This window comes from Lissotriton helveticus, chromosome 3_1, assembly GCF_964261635.1.
Source record: "Lissotriton helveticus chromosome 3_1, aLisHel1.1, whole genome shotgun sequence".
In the NCBI taxonomy this organism is placed as follows: domain Eukaryota; kingdom Metazoa; phylum Chordata; class Amphibia; order Caudata; family Salamandridae; genus Lissotriton; species Lissotriton helveticus.
Genome location: NC_136061.1, coordinates 664,783,324 through 664,810,070, shown reverse-complemented (window position 1 = coordinate 664,810,070; position 26,747 = coordinate 664,783,324). Strand labels below are relative to the sequence as shown.

The 26,747-nt window shown below is 50.6% G+C and overlaps 1 protein-coding gene across 2 annotated transcripts in view; it reads right to left on the bottom strand.

The window, feature by feature from the left end:
• LOC144824702 (antizyme inhibitor 2-like) overlaps positions 1 to 26,747 on the bottom strand; it is a 255,971-nt gene that overhangs the window by 203,554 nt on the left and 25,670 nt on the right. For both annotated transcript variants that reach the window (XM_078683729.1, XM_078683728.1), the window contains exons 2-3: positions 18,487 to 18,583; positions 17,163 to 17,336 (exon numbers count right to left, since the gene is read on the bottom strand). In XM_078683729.1, the coding sequence (XP_078539855.1) occupies positions 17,163 to 17,336; positions 18,487 to 18,561 (249 nt within the window). In that variant the 5' untranslated portion in view covers positions 18,562 to 18,583. The remainder of the gene's footprint in view (positions 1 to 17,162; positions 17,337 to 18,486; positions 18,584 to 26,747) is intronic.

The following is a 26,747-nucleotide window of genomic DNA, read 5'->3' as shown; positions in this document are numbered from 1 at the left end:
GACAGACTCTCTCAATCTTCTTTTGATCCTTTAAAAGACTGTCTGCGTAAGATTGCTTGCTGGATGGATAACAACTGCCTTCGCCTTAACGCGGGAAAAACCGAGATTCTCTTTTTCCATCAGCCGTCCCCCTTAGACCCTAACCTTTGGTGGCCACTTGACCTGTGCCCCCCCCCCCACTTCCCAAGGAATCCGTAAAAAATCTTGGAGTCAGATGGGACTCCAACCTTTCCTTTCGCAACCAAGTTCAGACAGTTTCGGCAGCCTGCTTCTCCAAAATGAGGATAGTAAAAAAAATTATCAACTTTCTCCCTAATTACACCAGGAGAACTATAGTCCAGGCGCTGATTACATCTCACATGGACTATGCCAACGGTCTGTACCTCGGGTTGGCTGCGGGGCTCTGCCATTGACTACAGACAGTCCAAAATGCAGCAGTTCGTCTGGTATGTGGCATTTCCCTCAGAGAGCACATCTCTCCATACCGGCGCCCGCTTCATTGGCTGCCAATACATAAGAGGGCCGAATTCAAAGCCCTCACACTGGCTCACAGGGCAATTAGGGGAAAAGGCTCTGCCTACCTTTCTTCCTGTCTGCGCCCCTACAGGAATGCCAGATCTCTGCGTTCTAGTTCTAAACATCTTCTTACCACCTCTAGATTTAACAAAACATGCTCTGGGGGGAAAACCTTCCAGGCCTGTGCCGCATCCCTCTGGAACAAACTCCCTCTTGACATCCGGATGATCCAGGAGGAGCCCCCTTTTCGTAAGGCATTAAAAACATTCCTTTTTTGCTAGATCCCACAGGAGTTAGATTTATTTACACGCTCAGAAGCGCCGGGACACCCCGTTGGGGTAGCCGTGCGCTATATAAAATACACTAAATAAAAATAAATAGACTGCATGTTTTACAACTTAAGCAGCTTGAGTATAGGTCATTGGTCACTGACAGTGCTAGAGCCCTAAGTCGAGCACAGCAGGGGCGTCTTTATGATGTGGGGGACAAGACTGGTAAATTGATTGCCTGGTTAGATAGGAAGGATAGAGCGGATCGGGTGGTTCCAGAGATTGAGACGAAGGACGGGACTTGTATAACTGACCCACAGGGGATAGTGGACCGTTTCGCTGAATACTTTCGTATTATTTACACATCCGTCACAGATAGACCGGAGGAAGATTCGTGTCTATTGTTGAGGGATATTAAGCTTCCGTGTCTGTCTGCGGAAGATCGGGACCTCATGGACGGTAAGCTTACCACTGATGAGGTAGCCTTGGCAGTGAGTTCCTTGAATTCCGGAAAAGCGATGGGTCCCAATGGTCTCCCTATTAAACTATACAAGCTTCAACCCGATAAGATCGACCCCTATTTGAGAGATATGTTTTTGGAGTCCCGAGAGTGTGGTGTGCTCCCCTGGGATCAGAGACTGGCATCAATAGTGGTGATACATAAGGAAGGGAAACCCAGAGCTAGCTGCGCTTCGTACAGGCCGATCTCATTGTTGAATTCGGAACCCAAGATTCTGGCTAAAATACTGGCCAATAGATTGATCAAAGTCATTGGTGAGCTTGTACATCCCGACCAATCGGGATTTATTCTGCATAGAAATACGGCTTTGAACCTGAGGCGGTTGCATGGGGTTCTTGCGAGGGCGCATACCTTGCGAGAGCCGGCAATCATAGCGTCACTTGACGCGACAATGGCTTTTGACACGGTGGAATGGCCATATTTGTGGGCCGTTCTGGCTAAATTCGGTTTTGGTCTGGAGTTCATTAGCTGGGTGCGCCTATTATACACTGAGCCTCTCGCGCAGGTTGTCGTGAACGGTCGTGTCTCAGCGCCATTTTGTCTAGGGCCGGGCACTAGGCAGGGCTGCTCGCTTTCCCCCCTTCTGTTTTCGCTGGCTCTCGAGCCTCTAGCCGCCTGGCTCCGTTGGGAGCCCTCGATCAAGGGTATTCGTTGGTCTCCGCAGTTTGAAGATCGCATCTCTTTGTATTCTGACGAAATCTTACTTTATCTTTCCTCTCCTAGGAAGTCCCTTATTGTGCTCTGTGATGTATTGGCCTCTTATTGTAGAAATTCAGGATTGACTTGCGGTCGTGCACTGCTTGATTCAGTTTTTCCTTTGGATAAAAATTGTTTGCTGTGCTCCTGGGGATCACTCCCCATCGGGAGTGTGGGTGCTTCAGCCTATGAGTAGCAGCATTACAACATGTAGTGCTGTCTCCCTAGGGCACTAGATGTGCTGCTTCGGTAGCTGTGAATTTCCAAAAAACGGCGCTTAACACGTTGCGTTCGATTGTATATACAAGTGTCTTTATTTCATTTCCGATGTTCGATTCACATCTATGTTATATAAATGCTTTTCATTCTTCAACGCATGAATACTTTCATATTGCCATGGTCTTTGTGTTTTGTATCCAATGCATTTCGGCAATAATTGCCTTCATCAGGGATATTTCTACAAACATAAACAAATCATACATAAACATTAGTTCATTATGTCAGGAGTTCATCCTCTCTTAATCAATATATCTTGCAATGTATTTCAACAGCTCCTCAATAATACTTTCCAAAATGTTACGTCAGGTGTCTTACATGTGATCATCACTCTACGTACTATACTCGCTCGATGCTAGTGTGGTGCATTCTGGTAAATGATGTCATCTAGTATCAAAGGTGTTTTGTGGGTTTACTAAGGCGTGTGTTCTTCTGCGAGCGTAAGAACTCTTTGCTAATAAATATCCTTATTGGCTCATAAGCTTGCATTCACGGTTGCCAGCCGATTTGAAAATTTAAGCGCGGTTAAACACTTATGTAGTCGCTTGCATTCACCTCTAGCGTTTTTCTACAACGGGTCGTTTGTCTTCTGAAATCCTCTGCATGTCTCATTTCAGCTTGTTAACCACTGCTACTGGTTGCCGAAAACCGCTCCCTATCTTTAAAGATATTAAGTTTCTTACCGCGTTATATGTTCGCGCTGTTTCTTCAACGGTCCTGGCTGGTGTTGTGCGTTCAATGCTAGTGAATTCAATAGCCCTACCTCCAATATAATGACTGCGCATGCGCGTGATTTCTTCTCTATGTTAAAGGGGAAGCGTGCTTTAAAAGAAACTTTCAACAAAATCTTTATTGAACAACCCTTACTGAGTATTATCTGCTTTCCCTATGGCGAGGTATGTACGTTTTGTACCGTGTCTAGTGGAAGTGAAATGTATAAAACGATCTGAGGTTTTCAGTGCCTTCAAGAGACCATGATGGGAATTTAACTGTAATAATATGGAATGTCTTCACGATAAACATAAGTGGTAAAGGTAACAAGTAAATTCTGTCCTTTCGTTTAAGCCATGTGCCTTCAAAGCATTTAGGAGATATATCCAATGGTTTTCTCGTTTCAAGAGATTCTTCCTGTTGTCTGTGCCTTCTTTCTTTTGGACCACTTCCAAAATACAGGCTTTAAGCTGACAGACGTGATGTTTAGCTTCTAGGAAATGAGTAGTGACCACAGATTTCATCATTTTTGTTCTGATATTACTCTTAAGCTCATTAAGTCTAGTTTTCAGTTTTCTTTATGTTTGCCCCACATAAATTGAGCCACATGGGCATTTCAACATGTACACCACGTTCATTGTGTCGCAAGTTGCGTTAAGTCTTAGTGGTATTTTATGTCCTTTCATAGGGTGAGTGATATGATTACCTCTTATAATGTTATGACAATTGTTGCAATTCATGCATGTACGGTACCTTTATACGTTGTAGGTATTTTTTCTCCGCTGGTCGCTTTAGGATTTCTCCCAGATATTTAGCTCTTGTATGTGCAAACAATGGCTCTGTGGAAAAAATATTGTTGAAATCTGATCCGTTTTTAAAATTGTCCAGTGTCTTTTTATTATGGCTTTAAATTGTGTGCTCATGTTCGAATATTTGCTGATGCATGTTATCCTCTTGTCTGCCTTGCGCGACTTAGGTTTCAAGAGTTGTTCTCTAGTTGTCTCTTGACTTCTACTTATTGCTTGTTGAAGGATATGTTCTGGATATCCTCTATTCTTGAGGCGATGTGTCATCTGTGTTATTTGCTGTTGTTGTTGTTCTGGTTCCGAGACCACTCGTTTAACCCTGAGTATTTGCGAGTATGTGAGATGCTGTTTCAGTGAGAGTAGATGGTAGCTTTCATATCTTAAGAAATTATTCCTGTCAGTGTTTTTTCTGTATAGGTTCGTGGAGAACCCTGTTGATGTCATTGTGATTTCCACATCTAAAAAGTGTATGTGTTCTGCATGAATTTCCCATGTAAATTGTAATCGTTCATCGATGGAGAGGATAACATGCGTCAGCAAATATTCGAATATTAGCACACAATTTAAAGCCATAATAAAAGGAAACTGGACAATTTTAAAAACGGACTCAGATTTCAACAATATTTTTTCCACAAAGCCATTGTTTGCACATACAAGAGCCAAAAATCTGGGGGAAATCCTAAAGCGACCAGCGGAGAAAAAAATACCTACAACGTATAAAGGTACCATACCATGCATGAATTGCAGCATTTGTCATAACATTATAAGAGGTAGTCATATCACTCACCCTATGAAAGGACATAAAATACCACTACGACTTAACGCAACTTGCGACACTATGAACGTGGTGTACATGTTGAAATGCCCATGTGGCTCAATTTATGTGGGACAAACCGAAAGAAAACTGAAAACTAGACTTAATGAACATAAGAGTAATATCAGAGCAAAAATTATGAAATCTGTGGTCACTACTCATTTCCTAGAAGCTAAACATCACGTCAGTCAGCTTAAAGCCTGTATTTTGGAAGTGGTCCAAAAGAAAGAAGGCACAGACAACAGGAAGAATCTCTTGAAACGAGAAAACCATTGGATATATCTCCTAAATGCTTTGAAGGCACATGGCTTAAACGAAAGGACAGAATTTACTTGTTACCTTTAGCACTTATGTTTATTGTGAAGACATTCCATATTATTACAGTTAAATTCCCATCATGGTCTCTTGAAGGCACTGAAAATCTCAGATGGTTTTATACATTTCACTTCCACTAGACACGGTACAAAACGTACATACCTCGCCATAGGGAAAGCAGATAATACCCAGTGAGAGTTGTTCAATAAAGATTTTGTTGAAAGTTTCTTTTAAAGCACGCTTCCCCTTTAACATAGAGAAGAAATCACACGCATGCACAGTTATTATATTGGAGGTAGGGCTATTGAATTCACTAGCATTGAACGCACAACACCAGCCAGGACCGTTGAAGAAACAGCGAGAACATATAACGCGGTAAGAAACTTAATATCTTTAAAGATAGGGAGTGGTTTTCGGCAACCAGTAGCAGTGGTTAACAAGCTGAAATGAGACATGCAGAGGATTTCAGAAAGACAAACGACCCATTGTAGAAAAACGCTAGAGGTGAATGCAAGCGACTACATAAGTGTTTAACCGCGCTTAAATTTTCAAATAGGCTGGCAACCGTGAACGCAAGCTTATGAGCCAATAAGGATATTTATTAGCAAAGAGTTCTTACGCTTGCAGAAGAACACACGCCTTAGTAAACCCACAAAACACCTTTGATACTAGATGACATCATTTACCAGAATGCACCACACTAGCATCGAGCGAGTATAGTACGTAGAGTGATGATCACATGTAAGACACCTGATGTAACATTTTGGAAAGTATTATTGAGGAGCTGTTAAAATACATTGCATGATATATTAATTACGGGAGGATGTACTCCTGACATAATGAACTAATGTTTATGTATGATTTGTTTATGTTTGTAGAAATATCCCTGATAAAGGCAATTATTACCGAAATGCATTGGATACAAAACACAAAGACCATGGCAATATGAAAGTATTCATGCGTTGAAGAACGAAAAGCATTTATATAACATAGATGTGAATCGAACATCGGAAATGAAATAAAGACACTTGTATATACAATCGAACGCAACTTGTTAAGCGACGTTTTTTGGAAATTCACAGCTACAGAAGCAGCACATCTAGTGCCATAGGGAGACAGCACTACATGTTGTAATGCTGCTACTCATAGGCAGAAATTCAGGATTGGTCATAAACTGGGCGAAATCTTATTTGTATGTATTAGGTGGTGATGCCCCCATTTTGCCTCGGAATTGTCCCATTCAAATCGCAAAGGAGGGGTTTAAATACCTCGGGGTTTATATTTCAATGGATCCCACGATTCGGTATGAAAAAAACCTCCTCCCTCAACTGACCCGGCTGAAAAGTTATGTAGCTGGGTGGCGGAAACTTCCGCTCTCGATGCTAGGACGGGAGGCCCTTTTTAAAATGTTGTCCCTGCCCCGTTTCCTTTATGCCCTCCAAAACACTCTAGATGTGGTACCTGCTAGTGCTAGCTATTTTCAGGAGGTGGAGAGTTTGCAGCGTAAACTACTTTGGAACGGCAGGCCGCGTATAGCATTAGCCAAGCTGACGCTCCCGTGGTATGATGGAGGGATCGCCCTCCCCGATATTAAGAGATACTATTGAGCGTCGCAATTGGGGGCTATAAATCATGGTACCTATGGGTCCGATACAGATCCCGGTTTTATCATGGACAGATGGCTACTTCCTGGTGGTAGTTATAGCAGAGCGCTGTATACCAGATCAGTAGAGAAAAATCTGACGGGACCGACCAGGGTGGCGGTATGTATATGGCATGATGTTACTAGTTCACTTGGATGGAAAGACCGCTTGACTTTGGCTACCCCACTCTTTGGATCTGATAGGTTTGGCAAGCTATGGAATACGAAGGGTTTTGACAAATGGGACCTGATAGGGATTACTACTGTAGGTGATCTCTGGGCGAAGGGGAAGATTAAGTCATTTGCTGAATTAAAAACTGAATATGAGCTGAGTGGGACGGAGTATTTTCGGTATGCGCAGGTTAGTCATGCAATGAGATCGGTCCTCCTCGAAGGGGAGGAGATACCGGAGGCATCCCCTTGGAGGACCGCATACTAGATGGACATCTGCCCAATAGCACCATTTCTCTTATTTATAAAAAACTGATAAATCACAGAGCGGATCTTCTAGTGGATTTGAGGGATAAGTGGACCCGAGATGGTCTTGAAATTGATGATGAAGACTGGCAATCTGCGATCTCGCCGAAGGAGGTTGCGATTCCAGCAAGGCTGAGACTTGTCCAGCTGAAAGTATTCCACAGAGTTTATGTCACGGGTCCACATCTGATTAGAATGGGTTTAACGGAGGAAGGTCTGTGTAAGCGGGGATGTGGTCAATTGGGGACGTTTCTCCATATCATATGGGAATGTCGGTATGTGGTAAACTACTGGGGCTTTGTCCATGATGTTATACAGGAAGTGACAGGTGTGGCTCTCTTGCCGGAAGCTAGAAGATGCTTGCTGAATATTTGGGAGCCTACGGACCTAACCACTGCACAGACCCAATGGGTCACATTGGGGGCCATGATTGCTAAGCGAAACATAGCACAGCAGTGGGGCTCTGAAAGGCCGCCAACGATAGCGGGGTGGAAGGAAAGTATGGATTGGTGTATGTTCCATGAAAAAACAGTTTACTTGGCAAGGGGTCGTCCTCGGAAGTGGAACTGTGTCTGGAGCACTTGGAATAATTACAGAGGGAATATTTGTGTGCCACCTGCAAATGTAGTCTTTGATGTCTCACTTTCCCCATGACCCATATATGTGAATATTCATGGTATTGATGTTTCGTCCCCCCCTAGCAAATATTTATTGTATTGTGTTGGACCCGGCCTCGTGGCGTGGTCCCACTCCTCCCGCATGGCGGGCCCTGGATGTCCTCCCTCCTGAAGATACCCTCTCTAACCTTCAACGAGAGCCACCACTCCTGGCGACCCCCGGCTCTCCCCCTCAGGAACACGGCGACCCCTATTCGCCCTACTCTGCTGGTCTGGCCCCTACCCTGGGCCGCCATCTCAGGCCCGACTCCATCTTGGGCCCTCCATGTCTGGACCACGTGGCCTCGGCCCGACCTTGGCCGCGGCCCCAGCGAAGCCCCGACATCAAGGCACCAAGATAGGACTAGGTGGTAAAGCGGCCACTTGACGGATCAAGGAGGAGGGGAGTTTCAATGGCCCTCCAGCCGTCCCCGGACGCCTGGTTTCGATCGCCCTCCGGCCTCCCTAAGCGCTGGCTCCACCCCCCTGCTGGGTGTCTGGACACTCTCATCCCGGCCCCTCTGACCCCCAAGCGCGAGGGTCCGGACATCAAAGGACTTCAGACCTTTATCTGGGGCAGCTCTGGAATGGGTCAGTAGTTGTATCCTGGAGTCACAAGCCCTGCTGGTGCTGCCGCGGCTGACCCTGAGAAGAACTCGCTACTCTGAACCCTGAAACCATCTTTGGAGCCCTGCTGGGGCTGCCGCGGCCCAACCTCGCTGAAACCATCTTTGGAGCCCTGCTGGCGCTGCCGCGGCCCAACCTCGCTGAAACCATCTCTGGAGCCCTGCTGGCGCTGCCGCGGTCCAACCTCGCTGAAACCATCTTTGGAGCCCTGCTGGCGCTGCCGCGGCCCAACCTCGCTGAAACCATCTCTGGAGCCCTGCTGGCGCTGCCGCGGCCCAACCTCGCTGAAACCATCTGTGGAGCCCTGCTGGCGCTGCCGCTGCCCAACCTCGCTGAAACCATCTTTGGAGCCCTGCTGGCACTGCCGCGGCCCAACCTCGCTGAAACCATCTTTGGAGCCCTGCTGGCGCTGCCGCGGCCCGACCTTACGGAACCCCCCCAGCTCGAGGATTGAGAGCTGTGTTTAGGGTATCCCCGTGCCAGGCTGGTACTAAGACTGTCCCGCTACCCCCTTCCCACAGTTACCGAGACTTTAAGGATCCCTCGATCCGTTTGTACATATTGCCAAGAGAACCTAATCTTTATTGCCGATAAAGACCTTAAGAATCTTCCCTCTTGTGTGGTGTCCCTTTGTAGTGGTGTGATTGCTCGGCTGTTACGATTCTAGGAGGGGAACCTCGCCAAGGAGGCCTCTCGACGGCGCTCGGCCAATTCCAGAAGGAGAGGTGGGTCTCGGGGTGGTCAGTCAGACATCTTCTGCCTCCCCTGGGATCGCCTTTCTAACATTGGTGGCAGCGGTGGGATCTGAGCCGACGCAAATCGAACAGAGAGTGACTCACCCACTACTGACAGAAACACACCACAACCATGAGCATCTAAGAAACCAGATCGACCGCAGAGTTCCAGAAGGAACGGTTGGAAGAATATACCCACCAAGAGTTGAGACAATTCTGCAAGGACCTGGGCATCGCTACCACTGGACTAAGCACCAAGGACGATTTCAAGCAAGCCCTACAAACCTGGGTGGAGGCAGAAGCGACGCCACCCCAGACCAGAGATGACACGGCCCCAGACATGCACCCGGAAAACCTCGCAACCTCCGCGGAGGAAAGACGTACCAACGTGGACACGGGCCTCTCCCACGAAGATGCCCGAGAGCGAGAAAGGAGCCGACTCCACGAATTGGAGCTCGCCCGACTCCGTCTGGACGGAGAACTACAGCTGGCTGAGAAAAAAATGGCCCTTGAGCAACTACGGCTGCAAGGAGACCTGGAAGAGAAACGGAGACAGAGGGATTTAGAGGAGAAGAAGCTCACGTTCGAGCACGAGCGGGGCTTAAAAGAACTTGAGATCAAGGGCAAAAGCGGAGAGGCCAGCGCCTCTGGGAACCGAAGCCCACCTCCCCCTGCGGACACGAAGGTCCACATCCCCAAAGATGTCGTCAAAGAATACTATAAAAAAGACGACATCCAACAATGGTTTAAGGCCTACGAAGTAGCTATGGCCTCTCATCAAGTACCCCAAAAAGACTGGGGTGCCGGCTTGTGGGGGAAGTTCATCAGCGAATGGAGAGACGCCCTGCTAGAGCTCCCAGATGCCGAGATGACCTCTTACGAACATATGAAAGCCGCCCTCCTTACTCGCTATGGGCTCACCCCCGAGATGTACCGGCAGCGATTCCGAGACTGTATGAAAATCCCCGGTACTACATGGGTGGGGTACGTGAACTTCTATAGTAGAGCCCTAGAGGGGTGGATCAAAGGCAGCCAGGTCACCACCTACGAGCAACTGTTCAACCTCATTGTATGGGAGCACCTCGCCAACAACTGTTTTGTCGAACTCAGACAGCATCTCCTCAACAGCAAGCTGACCGAGCCACGAAAACTCGCCGTCGAGGCCGATCGATGGGTGAGCACCCGGGTCCCCCGGAACTCGATGGGAGACTACGGCCGAAACCCCCAAGGGTCCCACCGCCCATAAGGCGGCGGAGGGGGCCAGAACAGGAACAGAGACTCCCCTATGGTGCCGCCCCGGAGTCCACCCCGGGGGCCGCCCCTGACCCACACTTCGCCATCCCTGGCCAGAAGAGGGGCCCCCCCAGCACGGCCGGGGCCCCGCGCCAACGTTACCTGCCACAGATGCCAGCGGCCCGGTCACTATGCCAGTGACCCCCACTGCCCGATGAACCAATGACCCGGCACCACCGGTCCTCCAAACCCCCAGATCGCTGCCGCCGCCCTGGGAGAAGAGAGGGGCGAAGAAGAGAACTATGACGACGACCAGACCGAGTGGGAGCCCGCCGCCATGTCCCTGGTATGTCTAGGCGAAAGAGACATGGTCCCCCGGGCCCCAATCCCGGGCAACACCGAAAAGTACCGCCAGTGGGTCACCATCAATGGGCACCGGGCCGAAGCCCTCAGCGGCACGGGAGCCAGCGTGACGGCCGTCCGTTGCCACTTGGTGACCCCCGACCAGATCCTGCCCAATGTGCTGTGCCCAGTACGGTCGGCGGACAACTCAGAGAGCCTGTGCCAGATGGCCCGAATCCCCTTCGAATGGGGGGGGAGTGTCGGGCCTGCTGAAAGTGACCGTCCGGGATGATGCCCCTGTGGACTGCCTCCTCGGGAACGATCTCGAAAGTTCCCCCTGGGCCCAAGTCGAGCGGCGAGAGCATCTGGGGATGCTAGGCCTTCCCGAGTGGGTATGTGCGACCACCCGATCCATGACCGCTCGGGCCACCATCCTGACCGAATCCACCCCGACCGAAGAACCGGAGTGGCCCGCGCCACCACCGCCCGCCAACCCCGAAGACGCCGACTCCGAGCCCGGCCCACTGGGGCCCAATGGTGAAGCAATTGCCGAGCTCGACGACCTGCCGGAACTAGCCCAATGGCGCCAAGAAGGTGGCCCCACACGAGAACAGTTCCGACAAGAACAGAAAGCGTGTCCCTCCCTCGAGGGGACCCGACAGCAAGCCACCGCTCAAGCCGCCGGAGACCCATCGGGGTCCCACTGGGTCTATTGGGACAACGATCTCCTCTACAGCGAGCAGAAGATTGCCGAACTGGGGGCCAGCCGAGTGCTGGTGGTCCCCCTCCGATTCAGAGACTTCCTCCTGAACCTGGCACACGATGTGCCCCTTGCCGGGCACCTGGGGCAGGACAAAACCTACAGCCGCCTGGTGACCCATTTCTACTGGCCAAAAATGAAGAACGATGTGAACAATCACTGCCGGACTTGCCCAACCTGCCAAGCCAGCGGGAAGAGCGGAGGGAAGCACAAGGCCCCCCTTCAGCCCTTCCCAGTCGTCAACACCCCATTCGAGCGGGTGGGTATCGACATTGTGGGGCCCCTGGAGCCCCGGACCTCTCAAGGGCACCGTTTTATTCTCGTCCTGGTGGACCATGCCACCCGCTATCCCGAAGCCATCCCTCTCCGGACCGTGACGGCCTCTGTGGTGGGCCGGGCGCTGATGGGGATCTTCTCCCGGGTGGGCTTCCCCCGAGAGGTCGTCAGTGACCGGGGTACGAACTTCATTTCCAGATACATGAAGTCCCTGTGGCAACAGTGCGGGGTCACATACAAATTTACGACCCCCTACGACCCCCAAGGGAATGGACTGGTGGAGCGCTTCAACCGAACCCTCAAGGGGATGATCATGGGCCTGGAAGAGCCATTGCGACGCCAATGGGACGTGTTGCTGCCCTGCCTGCTCTTCGCCTATCGGGAGGTCCCTCAGAAGTCTCTGGGGTTCAGCCCCTTCAAACTCTTGTACGGGCACCCCGTCCGGGGTCCCCTCAGCCTGGCCAAAGAAGGCTGGGAGACCACAGTCAAGGATGCACCCCCGACGTCTACCGGTACCTCCTGGCCCTCCGAAACCAGACTCGGCGGTTTCGGGAACTTGCCAAAGACAACCTCGAGGCAGCCAAGAGGAGGTGAAACGCTGGTATGACCAAAACGCCTCGTCCATTGAGATCGAGCCGGGCCAACAGGTCTGGGTCATGTCCCCGGTCGAACCATGTGCCCTCCAGGACAAGTGGACTGGGCCCTTCAAAGTGGTGGAGCGCAAGAGCCCTGTCACCTACCTGGTGGACATGGAGTCCCCCAGGAACCCCCTCCGGGTCCTCCACACGAACAGGCTCAAGCCTCACTTTGTCCGAACAGAACTTAGCCTGCTGATGGCTACTGATGGTGGGGCAGAAGACGACTCCGAGCCCCTACCGGACCTCCTGAGCACCTCCGAGAAAGACGGCTCCGTAGAGGGGGTCACCCTCTCCTCCGCCCTGACCCCAGAACAGCGCCAGGACTGCCAAAAGCTGTTGGGTCAATTCACAGACTTGTTTTCTCTCACCCCCGGAGTCACCCAGTGGTGCGTCCATGATGTCGACACCGGGGACAGCCCGCCTGTGTGACACCGGGCCTACCGAGTTGCCGACCGAGTTCGAACCTGCATTCAAGCAGAGGTCTCCAAGATGCTGGCCCTGGGGGTGGTCGAACCCTCTGACAGTCCATGGGCCAGCCCCGTCGTCCTGGTCCCAAAAGCCGCCGCCCCTGGCGCCACTCCCGAACTGCGTTTTTGTGTGGACTACCGGGGGCTGAACGCCGTCACCCGGACCGATGCCCATCCCATTCCCCGGGCCGATGAACTGATCGACTGCCTGGGGGCGGCCCGTTACCTGAGCACATTCTACCTAACTTCCGGCTACTGGCAGATCGGACTCACCCCGGGCGCCCAGGAGCGCTCCGCCTTCTCAACCCCCGATGGCCATTACCACTTCAGGGTGATGCCCTTCGGGATGAAAAACGCCCCCGCAACCTTCCAGAGGCTGGTGAATAAAGTGCTGGCGGGGCTGGAAGAGTTCAGCGCCGCATACCTGGACGATATTGCGGTGTACAGCCTCCACTGGCCAGAGCACCTCAAGCACCTCTGGGAGGTCCTGACGGCCCTCCGACGGGCCGGACTGACAATCAAAGCAAGCAAATGCCAGATAGGCCAAAGTTCCGTGACCTATCTGGGACACCAAGTGGGGAGCGGCCATGTGGCTCCCCTCCAACCCAAGATCGACGCCATCATGGCCTGGGAGCCCCCGGTCACCCAGACAGCCGTCAGAGCCTTCCTGGGGCTCACGGGGTATTATCGGCGCTTCGTAAAGAACTATGGGAGCATTGTGGGCCCCCTCACCGAACTCACTTCCAAGAAGCAGCCACAGAAGGTGCACTGGACACCCGAGTGTCAGGCCGCCTTCGAGACTCTAAAGACAGCGATGTGTACCGCCCCCGTGCTCCAAGCCCCCGACTACAGCCGGGAATTTGTAGTCCAAACAGACGCCTCAGAGCACGGTGTCGGGGCGGTCCTTTCCCAAATCAACGCCGAAGGAATTGATCAACCTGTGGCCTTCATCAGCCGACGCCTGCTGGCCCGTGAGCAACGCTGGAGCACCATTGAGCGTGAGGCCTTTGCCGTGGTGTGGGCCCTCAAGAAAATCCGACCCTATCTCTTCGGCACCCACTTCAGAGTGCAAACTGACCACTGGCCCCTGCGGTGGCTGATGCAGATGCGAGGAGAGAACCCAAAGTTGCTGAGATGGTCCATCTCCCTACAAGGGATGGACTTCACTGTGGAACATCGCCCTGGCAACGACCACGCCAACGCCGACGGCCTGTCCTGCTTCTTCCGCCTCGGCGAGGAGAACCCCCAAGAGGATGGGTGACTCTCCCTGCCTTCAGCTGGGGGGGACGTGTGTTGGACCCGGCTTCGTGGCGTGGTCCCACTCCTCCTGCATGGCGGGCCCTGGACGACATCGACCCCTGTCCCCCCTCCTGAAGATACCCTCTCCAACCTTCAACGAGAGCCACCACTCCTGGCGACCCCCGGTTCTCCCCCTCAGGAACACGGCGACCCCTATTCGCCCTACTCTGCTGGTCTGGCCCCTACCCTGGGCCGCCATCTCAGGCCCGACTCCATCTTGGGCACTCCACGTCCGGACCACGTGGCCTCGGCCCGACCTTGGCCGCGGCCCCAGCGAAGCCCCGACATCGAGGCACCAAGATCCGACTAGGTGGTAAAGCGGCCACTTGACGGATCAAGGAGGAGGGGAGTTTCGATGGCCCTCCAGCCGTCCCCGGACGCCTGGTTTCGATCGCCCTCTGGCCTCCCTGGGCGCTGGCTCCACCCCCCTGCTGGATGTCTGGACACTCTCATCCCGGCCCCTCTGACCCCCAAGCGCGAGGGTCCGGACATCAAAGGACTTCAGACCTATATCTGGGGCAGCTCTGGAATGGGTCAGTAGTTGTATCCTGGAGTCACGAGCCCTGCTGGCGCTGCCGCGGCTGACCCTGAGAAGAACTCGCTACTCTGAACCCTGAAACCATCTTTGGAGCCCTGCTGGCACTGCCGCGGCCCAACCTCGCTAAAACCATCTTTGGAGCCCTACTGGCGCTGCCGCGGTCCAACCTCGCTGAAACCATCTTTGGAGCCCTGCTGGCGCTGCCGCGGCCCAACCTCGCTGAAACCATCTCTGGAGCCCTGCTGGCGCTGCCGCGGCCCAACCTCGCTGAAACCATCTTTGGAGCCCTGCTGGCGCTGCCGCGGCCCGACCTTACGGAACCCCCCCAGCTCGAGGATTGAGAGCTGTGCGTAGGGTATCCCCGTGCCAGGCTGGTACTAAGACTGTCCCGCTACCCCCTTCCCACAGTTACCGAGACTTTAAGGATCCCTCGATCCGTTTGTACATATTGCCAAGAGAACCTAATCTTTATTGCCGATAAAGACCTTAAGAATCTTCCCTCTTGTGTGGTGTCCCTTTGTAGTGGTGTGATTGCTCGGCTGTTACGATTCTCTGTTAGGAGGCCTCTCGACGGCGCTCGGCCAATTCCAGAAGGAGAGGTGGGTCTCGGGTGGTCAGTCAGACATCTTCTGCCTCCCCTGGGATCGCCTTTCTAACATATTGTGTCTTGACACTGTGAACGACCCTCTTCTATACTATGCACCGATGTGTTTATTGATGCCTTGTTTTAATAAAAAGAAAAAAAAAAGAAAATGTGGGAGGTCCATTGAAGATGATGAAGTGGGTCTTCCGCTGTTTGTCTTTCTCATTCTCCTTTTGTAAGTTAGAACTTTCTACATTCAGTGGGTGTAATTTTGTAATAGCCTTATAGCCTTTCTGCCTCAGCCAATACCAGTTCTTAAAGGCCCTCTCCCTTGTTATAGGACCTTGCCGCTTGGGTTCAGCGGCTTTAACAACTGGGCTATAAGGCTATGTTACATAGCAGGGTAGATTGACTATGTTATTCGTAACACCTACACACACACAGATATATTTTTTTGTTTTTAAATGAATACCACTGAGGATGTGATACAACTTTATATCAAAGTAATACAATATTTTGTAATGGCTTATGTGTTTTATCAACAGTGTTGTTATGTTATGTTAATTTCGATTTATATAGCGCCAAATCACCGACAGGTCTCTTAGCGCTTGCTTTGGGAACCCGTCCTGGCTTTCCCTGCGAGATAACCCCTTCTGGGCATCCCCAAGGTGAAGACCAGGCATCCCATCGCAGTGGGGCTGTAGTGGAGATTAAGCATGCTATTGCCCAGTGTTGCAGAGTGTGAACCCATGATTCGAGTAGGCACCGAGGCGAGAATTATCGAGTCCGTGGACATTTTGAGCTCAAGACCCTGCCGCGTCGGGAATTGAACCCTGGTCCCGGGTCTGACCTCTGCATCAGGGTCTGCCTCCTCTAACCAGTGAGCCACACTTCTCCACTGTCAGTTACCATGTTGTAATGGAACGTGTGGTAACGACTGACATTGTCTTTTATTTTTATTACTGATGTGCAAGATTAAAAAGACCGGCATGGGAATAATTTGACTCTGTTAGGAGGTCGACATGTTTCATCCCTAAATCAAGTGCCCTAAATGGGGACTTGGGGTTTTCTTCAGGACCGAAAGCCCTCTATGTATGGTTACTATCAACTAACTGTGAAACTTGATGAGTCACTCTAAGTCACTATGCTTATAAAAAAATGTAAACACTGGACCAGGTTAATCCTTTGGTAGGCTATTTTTCCAGCATCCCAGGAGACTTGTAGGAGCAAAACATAAACATCAGGACAAAACTTATGAAACAACCATCTATGATTCAAGAATATAAACTCTTATTAGTGACACAAAAAAGGCGTGCTGTATAATCCTGACTGCCTCTATAGTTTTGCCACTATGCCCAGTTGTGATGTAACTGCTCACTTGACAAAATAAAGAAAGAAACATGCAACACCTCACTCATGCTCATGTACCATTCTCTGCCAAGAATGTGGATAAACACGCAGGTGATCAGTGTGGAGAGGGGCCCTCTCATGAAGCATGCCACCTAAGAGTGGGGAAGACCCTTCCACCCTATAAACAAAAGGAGCTGAACTGTCATTCATAAACACCAGAGACAGGACATTTATGCCATAAAGTCACACTACAGTTTTCCATACACCCAGGAGCACAGTTGGTTGTGAGTTTCCTAGACCACCCTCTTCCTGCCTTTGGGTCTAAAAGTCTGGTTGGTAGCCCCTTGCCTCAGTAGAAACCCATTGTCTTCAACAGGAGGACAGGCCTCCAGGACACTTGGGGATTTACCAACCAAGAGCTGCCTCTAAAAGGCCAGCACGATTGGGCAAGAGCGAGCCACTTGCCAAGCTGTGATTTACTCCATAGAACTCGTGCTGGCCCTTCAGAAGCTGTGGTAGGTCACAGAATCAAAGGACTGGGCATCAGACCAGTCCATTTATGCCTTTGGATATGGGATATGTGCACACATGTGTTAAATACGCTGACGCTAACTTACCTTGCTGGCGCAGTCGAAGCTGGTGCCGAGCTTTGCCAGGATTTGGATCACCTCTTTGCTGTCGTTGCACTTGACGGAGTAGAAGGGTTTTACTCTGGGAAGAACCTTCTGGAAATGCCAGTGCTTCTTAACCACCTCTCCCAAGTCTGCCACCATGAAGGCCTCTCGGTCGTCCTGACAAACAGAGCATGGTTAAGGGATGCTTTTCAGAGCAGAAGCAGATAGATAGACAGGCAAATCTGGAGATGTCCCACCAGGCCGGTGCTCGAGGCTTAGTGGTCTTCACATTTATCAAACAGTTGCTAAATATGAATATTTCGCATTTCTCTTCTTAAGCTCTGCTCTAAGGGTAATTGTCCTCCTTCCTCCATGTGAAGGGCACTTGCCTTGCCCCTTCTTGTAAACTTGATCTTCCTGAACCTTCTGAGAATCTTCAGTCTACTCTTGCCCTGTTTAACTGCTTAATCACCTCATTTCCTCTTGAAAATGTTCATCCATTTTCTCTGATAATGTGACTTGCTCTCCTCCCTCTTGTCGAAACCGGTCCTCTACCCATGTTACTTTCTCAAATTCTTGCCTATCCTCCTTCCCTCTTGTAAAGTGCCCTCGCCTGACACCTTCTTGCAAAGTTCCCATTCCTCGAACCCTTTTGTAACATTTCTTTACCATATTCCCTCTCGTAATGTCCCCTCCTCAAACTGTTCTATAATGTTAACTAACTCTCCTCAGTTTCTCGTGTAAAGCGGCCTCCCTTCAAACTCGTCCAGAAAGATCCATTTCTCAATGTTCTCTTTTAAACGTGCCTGGTTTTGGACCTTCTTGGAAAATGTACTGTTCTCTCACTCTTTATTTTCTCTTTGGGGTATCCCCTAGCGATGTTCATTTTTGTGGCTTTCATTTGTAATTCAGACTGATGTGCTCTCTTGTAAAGTTCCGTTTCTTCTTATTATTTTAACTGTTCCCAAGTCATCATGTAAACTTCATTCTTATCCCATTCTCTTATAACCTTTACGTGTAATCTTTACTTACTTTGTGTTCAGCCGCCTATTCTTCCCCTCTTGTACTCTTAAGTAGTCTCGTCGTGTTACCTTGCGCAACTCACTGATGCCCGTGTAGTTAGGTATCCAGGCCTTTCCCGTAAACGTGCAGCAGTGAACCCACGAACACACAAGTGACATACCGTAAACCTACTGGAAACTGCTCCACTCAGATATTACCAAAAGAACGTGTCTCGGGAATTCTTCATTCACGATTTATGGACGGGAGATTAACAGCAAAATAATTATCGTTTAAGAGAAAGGTTTCCGCTATGTTGTCAACTCACCGCCAGAGAGCGCTCTAGGATCATCTGCTCCAAGACGTCCCGCGCAGATGTCTCTCCTTCCATCAGAGTGAACATATCAGCTGGTTTGGTTTCCTCTCTGAAACAGATTAGCAGCAAATGTTCACGCAGTGTGGACGAATGGCAAATCGGAGGAGTAATTTAGTGGAATAATAATGTTGGTAAAACAGTTAAGCCGGGAATGGTCGACTGCATCTGTGAAAACCTCGCCACGCCCTCAAGGCTTTAGTCACCACAAGGGCCTTAATAATAATAATAATAATATACAAGTTTATAAAGCGCCTGGCTACACTAGGCTAGTGTGTCCACGCGCTATGGTACCAGCAAACAAAGAAGCAGATTTCCAACGCCCCCCCCCAGTCAGACCCAGGCACCCATGAAACTAATCAGTGGGGAATAAGACAGTTTTCAACTTCCTAAGGAAGGCTGGCTCCGAGGCCTCCAACCAAAGCCCCCCTGGGAGTTTGTTCCATTGCTGAGCCGCCATAAAACAGAAGGAGCGCCTGCCCATTCTCGCCCTCCTGACAGTGGGTATATTGACCTGCCCCATTCCGCTAGATCTAAGTTGGCGGGAAGGGGTATACGGAGTCAGAAGGTTATGTAGGTATGTGGGCCCTTTCCTGTGTAGAATCCTGTGGCTCACACACAGAGCCTTAAACAGGATTCGCTCCTCGATTGGGAGCCAATGCAGGGCGACCAGGGCCTTCCTGGAGGAGGATCCCTTGGGTAGCGTCAGAACCATGCGGGCTGCTGCGTTTTGGATACGTTGAGGCCTCTGTATGCAGTTGACATTAGCACCCAGGTAAAAGACATTTCCATAGTCCAGCCTTGAAGTTACCAGAGCATGGACCATGGATTTCCTGGCTGTGGTAGGCAGCAGGTCCAAGTTCATCCGGAGTCCACGCAAGACTCCAAAACATGTACCTGCCACCCGCCTTGTATGGTGCTCAAACAAGAGCTTAGGGTCAAGCCACACCCCTAGGTTCTTGACCTGTTCACTAGGCACAGAGATAAGACCCAGGATCTGTGACCACTAAGCCGATGTCCAGACAGAAGGTGTTTTACCAACAACCAGCACTTCCGTTTTGCTCCCGTTCAATTTGAGCCAGTTGTTGGCCATCCATACCGCTAGTTCTTGCATGCGTTAAAATTAGTGGCTGCCTTGTCATCAGAGTGTGCTAGGGACACCACCAGTTGTGTGTCATCGGCGTAGGACACGACTTTGACACCAAACTTTCAGCAATCTCTGCCACAGGGGTGACGCATATATGGCTCCCCTGGAAGACGTGGTGACACCATTTAACATAAAAATGGTAAGCTACGCTGACGACACTCAACTGGTCGTCTCTCTATCCCAACTAGCCGACCACCCAGAGAAACTGGCGAACTGCCTTACCCAAATACACAGCTGGATGAGTGATTCATCACTAAAATTAAACGGGTCTAAGACCGAAGTGATGCTCCTGGGAAAACAATGGGCAACCATCCCCCCAACAGTCTGGCCCGACGTATTCGGAGAAATCCCCTCCCCGAAGCGTGAAATCAAAACCCTTGGAGTATGGCTCAAACCGGAGCTCACCATGAAGACGCAAGCGGCCAAAACTGCTGGCACCTGTTTTGGGCTCATGCGCACCACCCGTAAGATCCTCCCATTACTTCCTCCTCCCTCTAGGAAACTTCTCATCCAGGGGCTAGTTTTGTCCCGTCTTGACTACAGCAATATGGTCTACCTGGGCGCCCCAGAGGCCACCCTGACTAGACTTCAGCGGACACAGAACGCTGCGGCCCGTCTGCTCACGAACCTTCCGTCGAGAGTGTCAGCAAAACCAGCCCTCAAGGCCTTGCACTGGCTCCCTGTTCGCCAAAGGGTGGAATTCAAAGCCATGTGTACAACACACAAACTTATCAACGGATCTGGCCCTACTATCCTCAGCAGCCTGGTCACCCCCTACAAAGCATCCATATCCCTCCGTTCAGACAGTGAGCACCTAGCCAACGTCCCCAAATTCAAAAGGACCCGCACCGGAGGCCGACGATTCTCAGTGCAAGCGGCCATGAGATGGAATTCCCTCCCACGCACCCTCAGACTGGAAGCCATCTACCTGACCTTTCGCAAAAAACTGAAAACGCGCCTATTCCCGAAATAACTGTTCCTCCTCCCTCCCTCTCCTTACAGGATAAACAATCTCCTTACAGCGCGGGGATGCCCTTGGGTCACCAGGCGCTATACAAATCGCTAAAATAAAAAAAAATAAAAAAAATAAAGATTGAATAGAGTCGGACTGAGGGTGGACCCCTGAGGCACCGCCTGCTTCAGCCTGATGTTCTTAGACAGATAAGGTCCCAGTGCTACCTGAAAACTGCAGTCCTGCAGGAAATATTCCATCCATTCCAAAGCTTTGCCACCCACCTCTCCCTTTCTGAGACATTATAGCAGCGTATGATGAGCCACAGTGTCGAAGGCGGCACTCAGATCTAGTAAATTAAGGCTGCCATCTGTCCCTCATCAACGTACCTCCGAATGGTCTCAGTGGAAAGGAGCAGGGCCGATTCGGTCGAATTCGATGCTTGGAAGCAGGCCTGGGTGGGGTGGAGAAGACTATGTTTGTTGATATGAGCCGTCAACTTGATGTTCACTACCTTCTCTGCAATTTTCGCAAAGTAGGAAGTAAGGAGATAGGACGCAGATTGTCTAGCTGGTCCATGCTGACATTTGGCTTCTTTTTCAATGGTAAGACCACAGCCTCCTTCCATTTCTTTGAAACAATGCCTGAATTGAAGGAGAGCTCTAACAGATGCCTGATGTAGGGTTCAAGGCACTCCATACGCCCGCTCAGCAACCCAGGCCTAGCAGGATCTCTGGGGGAACCAGACTTAATACCGCTTGCTATCTTTTTTAAGGTCTCGTGGTCAGGGATGATGAGAGTATCCAGACCTTCTCCTACCTTTATGTTACGGGGGGCCGCAACCTCAGAGCGCCCCTCCCTTGCAGAGACCGGGAAGGTTGAATATATCTTCTCAACCTTCTCGGCGAAAAACTCCGCTACCCGGTTACAGGATTTCACTGAACCTATGATTGGTGCAGCGTTTTTGGCCAAGCAGAGATCTCTTCGTTAATGGTAAACATCTCTTTAACCGAGTTGTCAGCACTCTCAATTCTCTCCTTATAGTAGGAGGCTTTCGATTTCCTAATGAGGGCATGATAGCACTTGAGACTCACTTTGTACTTGTTCATATTCGGAACCGAGAAATCCCTTCTCCATCGTCTTTCCAGACGTTTACAGGCTGCTTTTGCAGTTCTGAGTTCATCTCCAAACTAAGGGGCTGATTTTGCTTGCCTTCTGGACGCATTTGCGGCCCAGGGTGCACAACTGTCACGTGCCTCCGTAATGAGCCTATCGAAGGCCTCACAGGCCAAGTCAATCTCCCACCCGCCCGGGGGTCCGCCCTGTAAAAGGGCCTTGTTAAAGTTCTCTTGTGAGAAGCTCACCCACCTCCTGTGTTTATTCCTGAATTCCACTATTGTTTTTGCCCTTTGAACCTGCATCCGCACCTTCAAAGAGATCACAAAATGATCCGACCAGGGAACCGGATGCGGCGGCTCTATATCTAGCGCATCCCAGTTAGCAAAAATTGGGTTGAGTAAGTGGCCCAATAGGTGAGTGTGGAGGTCTGATTTAAGTGTCATCTGTAATGCTGCTGGTGGTGCTGTTCTGATGCTGAAAAGGTGCTGTGCTGATGTTGAGGTGGTGCTGTGCTGATTCAGAGGTAGTACTTCACTGGTGGTGTTGCAATGATGAGATGGTGGTGCTGTGCTAATGGTGAGGTGGTGCTTAGGTGGTGCTGTGCTGATGCGGAGGTGGTACTGCACTGATGCAGAGGTGGTGCTGCACTTATGCTGTGTTGGCGCTGAGGTGGTGCTGTGCTGATGCTGAGATGGTACTGTGCTGATGTTGAGGTTTGTTCTGAGGTGGTGCTTCATTGGTGAGGAGGTGGTGCTGTGCTGATGCTGAGGTGGCGCTTAGGTGGTGCTGTGCTAATGCTGAGGTGGTGCTGCGCTGATTCAGAGGTGGTGCTTCGCTTATGCTGTGCTGGCACTGAGGTGGTGCTGCAGTGGTGCTTAGGTTGTGCTGAGTGATACTGAGGTGGTGTTGGGCTTGTGCGGAGGTGCTGTTCAGGTGGTGCTGAGTGATACTGAGATAGTGCTGAGTGATGGTTTGGTGGTGCTTGGGTGATGCTCTGCTGGTGTTGTGTGATGCTGAGTTGGTGCTATACTGGTGCAGAGGTGAAGCTGCGCCAGTGCTGAGTTGGTGCTGCACTAATGCTGAACTAGTGCTCATGAAGTATTTTGAGTCCCTGTGAAGCAGAATAGACGTGAACACCTGAGAAACTGAAAGAGAGTGATGGGGACAACATCTTTTGGGTATATCCATCTGAAGGGAAACTTGGGCTGTAAGCCTTTCTTCTTCATGGTGAGAGTCGATGGCCTGCCTGCAGCTCCTCGCCCACATTCCACCCCCCCCACCCCTGGGAAGATCCGGGTGGCAGGGAAACTAACTAAACAAGATTGAACCAGAACAAACAGATCTTGCAAATGTAATGACAGGAAACAGGAGCTTAGATGACAGGTAAATGTTTGTAGGGGAGTAAAAGCCTATCTGCCAACACCTGGGGCATGGGAGGAAGCCCTGCACAAATGTCAGTTGAAAAGCAGAGACCTTCACGCAGGCTGGCCCTCTCTGAGGCTGATAGGGCTGGGTTTGAATCAGTCAAATGCTAGACTATAGACTGGCAGTTGTTTTGTCAGCCCCATCTCTGGGAAAAGTTACTCCCTCTGAAGCAGTAGTGGCGGGCATTGTTCACGGGTGGGAGGGCAGGGACGATGGGTCACCTGGGGGCTAGGGGCATTCACGGGGGTGTTGTGCAGGGGGGATTGCAGAGAATTAAGAAAATATATATATTCAACTTACCTTCCTTTCCGCCAGGTCCCGCTTTTTCCCGGCTCCTGCTCCTGCTCTCCTGCCTCCAACAGGAACACGAATCAGACAGCCAGGCTCCCTCCCCTAAGCCAATCAACAATGCTGCAAGCAGCTTTGTGTTTGGTCGGGACACCGCCCAGCCAGGGGCTAATGGGCTAGCCATGTTCTGCATGCAGGCTGCTATGCAGCCTCCATGGGGAACAGCAGAGTGCGCATGACTGGTTTGGGCGGTCCTAGAGGGTCGACCAAACAGTCTATGCGCACTCAGTAGTGGGCACACCACTCCTCCTCTGCCCTGCTCAAACAGCAGAGCAGTGCACGCCCACCCACCCGCCCACAATGCGCAAAGGAAACATAAAATGGTAATAACTTTTAGTCAATGTCATTTTATGCTTTGGCTTTCACACACAGTGAGAAAGCAGTGGGGCGACGCTCCTCTGCCCTAGTGGAGGTCCCGCCTCATCAGAACACTTGAAAGGCTTGTAGAACCAGAGAAGAGTCTGTCAGGATTCAAGAGGGAGTCCCTGAAAGGCTGCCAATCAAACGTGAGGTTGGTAAATCGGTGAAGTGTCAAGTGGGACACAGGGGGACGCGCTCTGTTAGACACACAGTGGGCTGGAGTCCAGCCCCAAGATAGGATAGATCGGAGCAGGTCGCCCATCATGCTATGCGCCTCTGGAAGCCTGGAGCAAGGCAGAATACATTCCACACCCAACCCGCTGTAAGGCTGGGGACATAACAGGCGCCTTCAAAAGCATAGTAGCACCGGAGCAGACAGAAACACGTCTATGAAGGTCTGTTGACATTTACTCAAAGGACCAGTTCATATGTCAGGCTGTTAGGAATGGGACTGAGTCAGTTATCTCAGGCATAGACATGTACGACTATTAAAAGAAAACAGACAAGTCCGGTATTGAGGTGATGTTCGTAGCGCTGGGGCAGAGTTGGTCATACTCCAGGCCTTTGGACTATCACAAGACCTACTATTGGAAAGATTCGCGCCTAGATTTATAGGCCTCTGACGGCCACTTCGCTGCTGGGAAATCATGAATGTTATTTCTCTGTATGCAGGTACAGCTTTTTATGGAAAAGACACATGGTAGGTGTAATTACAGAGTGGTTGTTTTATCCAAGATAAAATGATCTCATGGGGCACACTGATCCTCTGTGTGGCCTCTCTGATGTCTGTGCTGTTAAAGGGCCCATTTCTTGTGTCATCGCATGGGTCAATGGCCATGGAGAATGAGGGGTCTGCCCGAGACAGGTGTGTGCGCCCAAGTGTCACGGGAAGGTGCAGGCTTTCCCACAGCAGGTAAGCCTATCCATCTGTAAATGTGAGGGTGGGATGCTGGTGTGGGGGAGGGGAGTTGTATTTCAGCTCTTTTAACAACTGTGAACAGGGACTGGAAGGGCTTCAGACACTGTCCCTGTCAGGTTGGAGCTGCTCAAGTAGTCTTTACGTTGCATTCTGGTACTTTATCTGCATTTATGAAAGAACAAATACAAGTAGCAAAATGCAGAGAAAAAAGAGGAAATAAACTTCCCGCGCATGGCATTGGGTGACGGGGTGTGTGTCAGACTTCGCAGTGGTGGCTCCTCCGCTGAGGTGGAGGAGTGTTACCCCACTGTTTCTAGCAGTGTAAATGAAGGAAAAATAAATGTGAATAACTGTATGTTATTATCATTTTATTTATTCCTGCGTCTTTGCGGGCGGGCTGCCTGGCTCTCAGAGTAAGGGAAGGAGTGGTGGCACTCTGTAAAGAGCGCTTGAGCGTTTGACCTTCCCTCTCAGGCCTGCCAAACAGTCATGTGCACTTTGCATGTTCTCCATGTGAGAACATTCCCAGGCACCCATTCACCATCTGAGTGCCGAACCACGGCGCTCAGACCAATTACAAAGCTGCATTGCAGAGTTGTGATTGGTCAGAGGAGCCCGGCTGCTTCCTCTTCCGGCTGGAGAGACTACATGGAGAGATGTCAGGAGGTAAGATTTCCTTTTTTAGGTCGAGCCTAGCGCAGCGTGCATGTGCTGTCTATGTAAGGCTTCTTGTGAGCACTCCAAACGTTTCCGTGTGGCTAGGACTTCCCTCCAAGCATTAGGTTGGCTGTTGCCTGTGTCATTTATTTTAAGTAGCCTGCAAATGGTTAAAGGCGGGCGCGTGTCCCACCTCTTTAGCAAATGTTCACTCCCACAGCGTTTTGCTTGCGGGAGCAAGTAGCAGCACGCAGGGTGGCAGCTGCATTCCTTTATTTCCTTGCAGTGCGCGTGCACCACTTGCTGTCTTCTTATCTTTATCTCTGTCTTATTGTCTCATTCCTTGCAGTGCACGCACACCACTCGCAGTCTTCATGTTTCCTTACCGTCTTCTTTGACGTTTCCCTTCCTCTGCATGTTCTCTCCTTTCTTCAGCTACAGACCTGCCAGTGAAGGCTTTCCTTCTCTTGTAACCGGCGTCTCATGTTTACCGTGCTCTACATGTTCCCTCTTCATCCCTCCCTGCTTCCATGTGATTTCTTAGTATGAGAAAAAGATTCCTGCTATACCAGAAAACACTGTTTATAGTGGTGTGAGAAGCGGGAGTCTCTGATACACTGTACATGCTGATGTGGCGCTGCTACAGCTGTATTACACTACGTTCTCCACGCCCTCCACTCTTGGTAGAGCTGCGCCTCGTGTGTAACAAGAGGTGTTTGTGCATCTGAGGCAGTGCAAACCCAAGTGACAGCGACATTAATTAAAGATCTCCGTAAGCAATCTCATCAGCAGCCAAGCTTCTCCAGTCTTGGTGTCTGCGCTTATCGCTGTGAGTCACTGTGTCTGTTTAAAACTGTCTGTCAGTGCGCACTGGTTTTTCATTGTATTGTCTGCTGTGTGCTTAATGTATGTCTCTGTATCGCTGGGTACGTTTGCAGCGGCATTTCTCTGTTACTCACACTTACACATAGCAGTTTGCCCATGTGTTGTGCGTGTCTCCATGTGCCTCTTTGTTTCCTTTTCACGTCTAGAGAATTGTCTTTTTATTGTGTGCCTGTTTCCGTGAGTCGCATCTTCACACTGATTACCTGCCTTCATCTGTGTGTGTGTTCATCTCTTTGATGTCCTGGCTTGTGCCGATGTGTGTCTGTCAACTCGCGGGCTCATCTGTTCATTCCTGTGTGTGTCTCGGTGCGATCAACAAATCCAGGCTGCTCTGCAGCAGCCTCTGCCTTAAAGAATGAACCATGTTTACAGAAAGTTGATCATTGTAACCACCCGCTGAATTA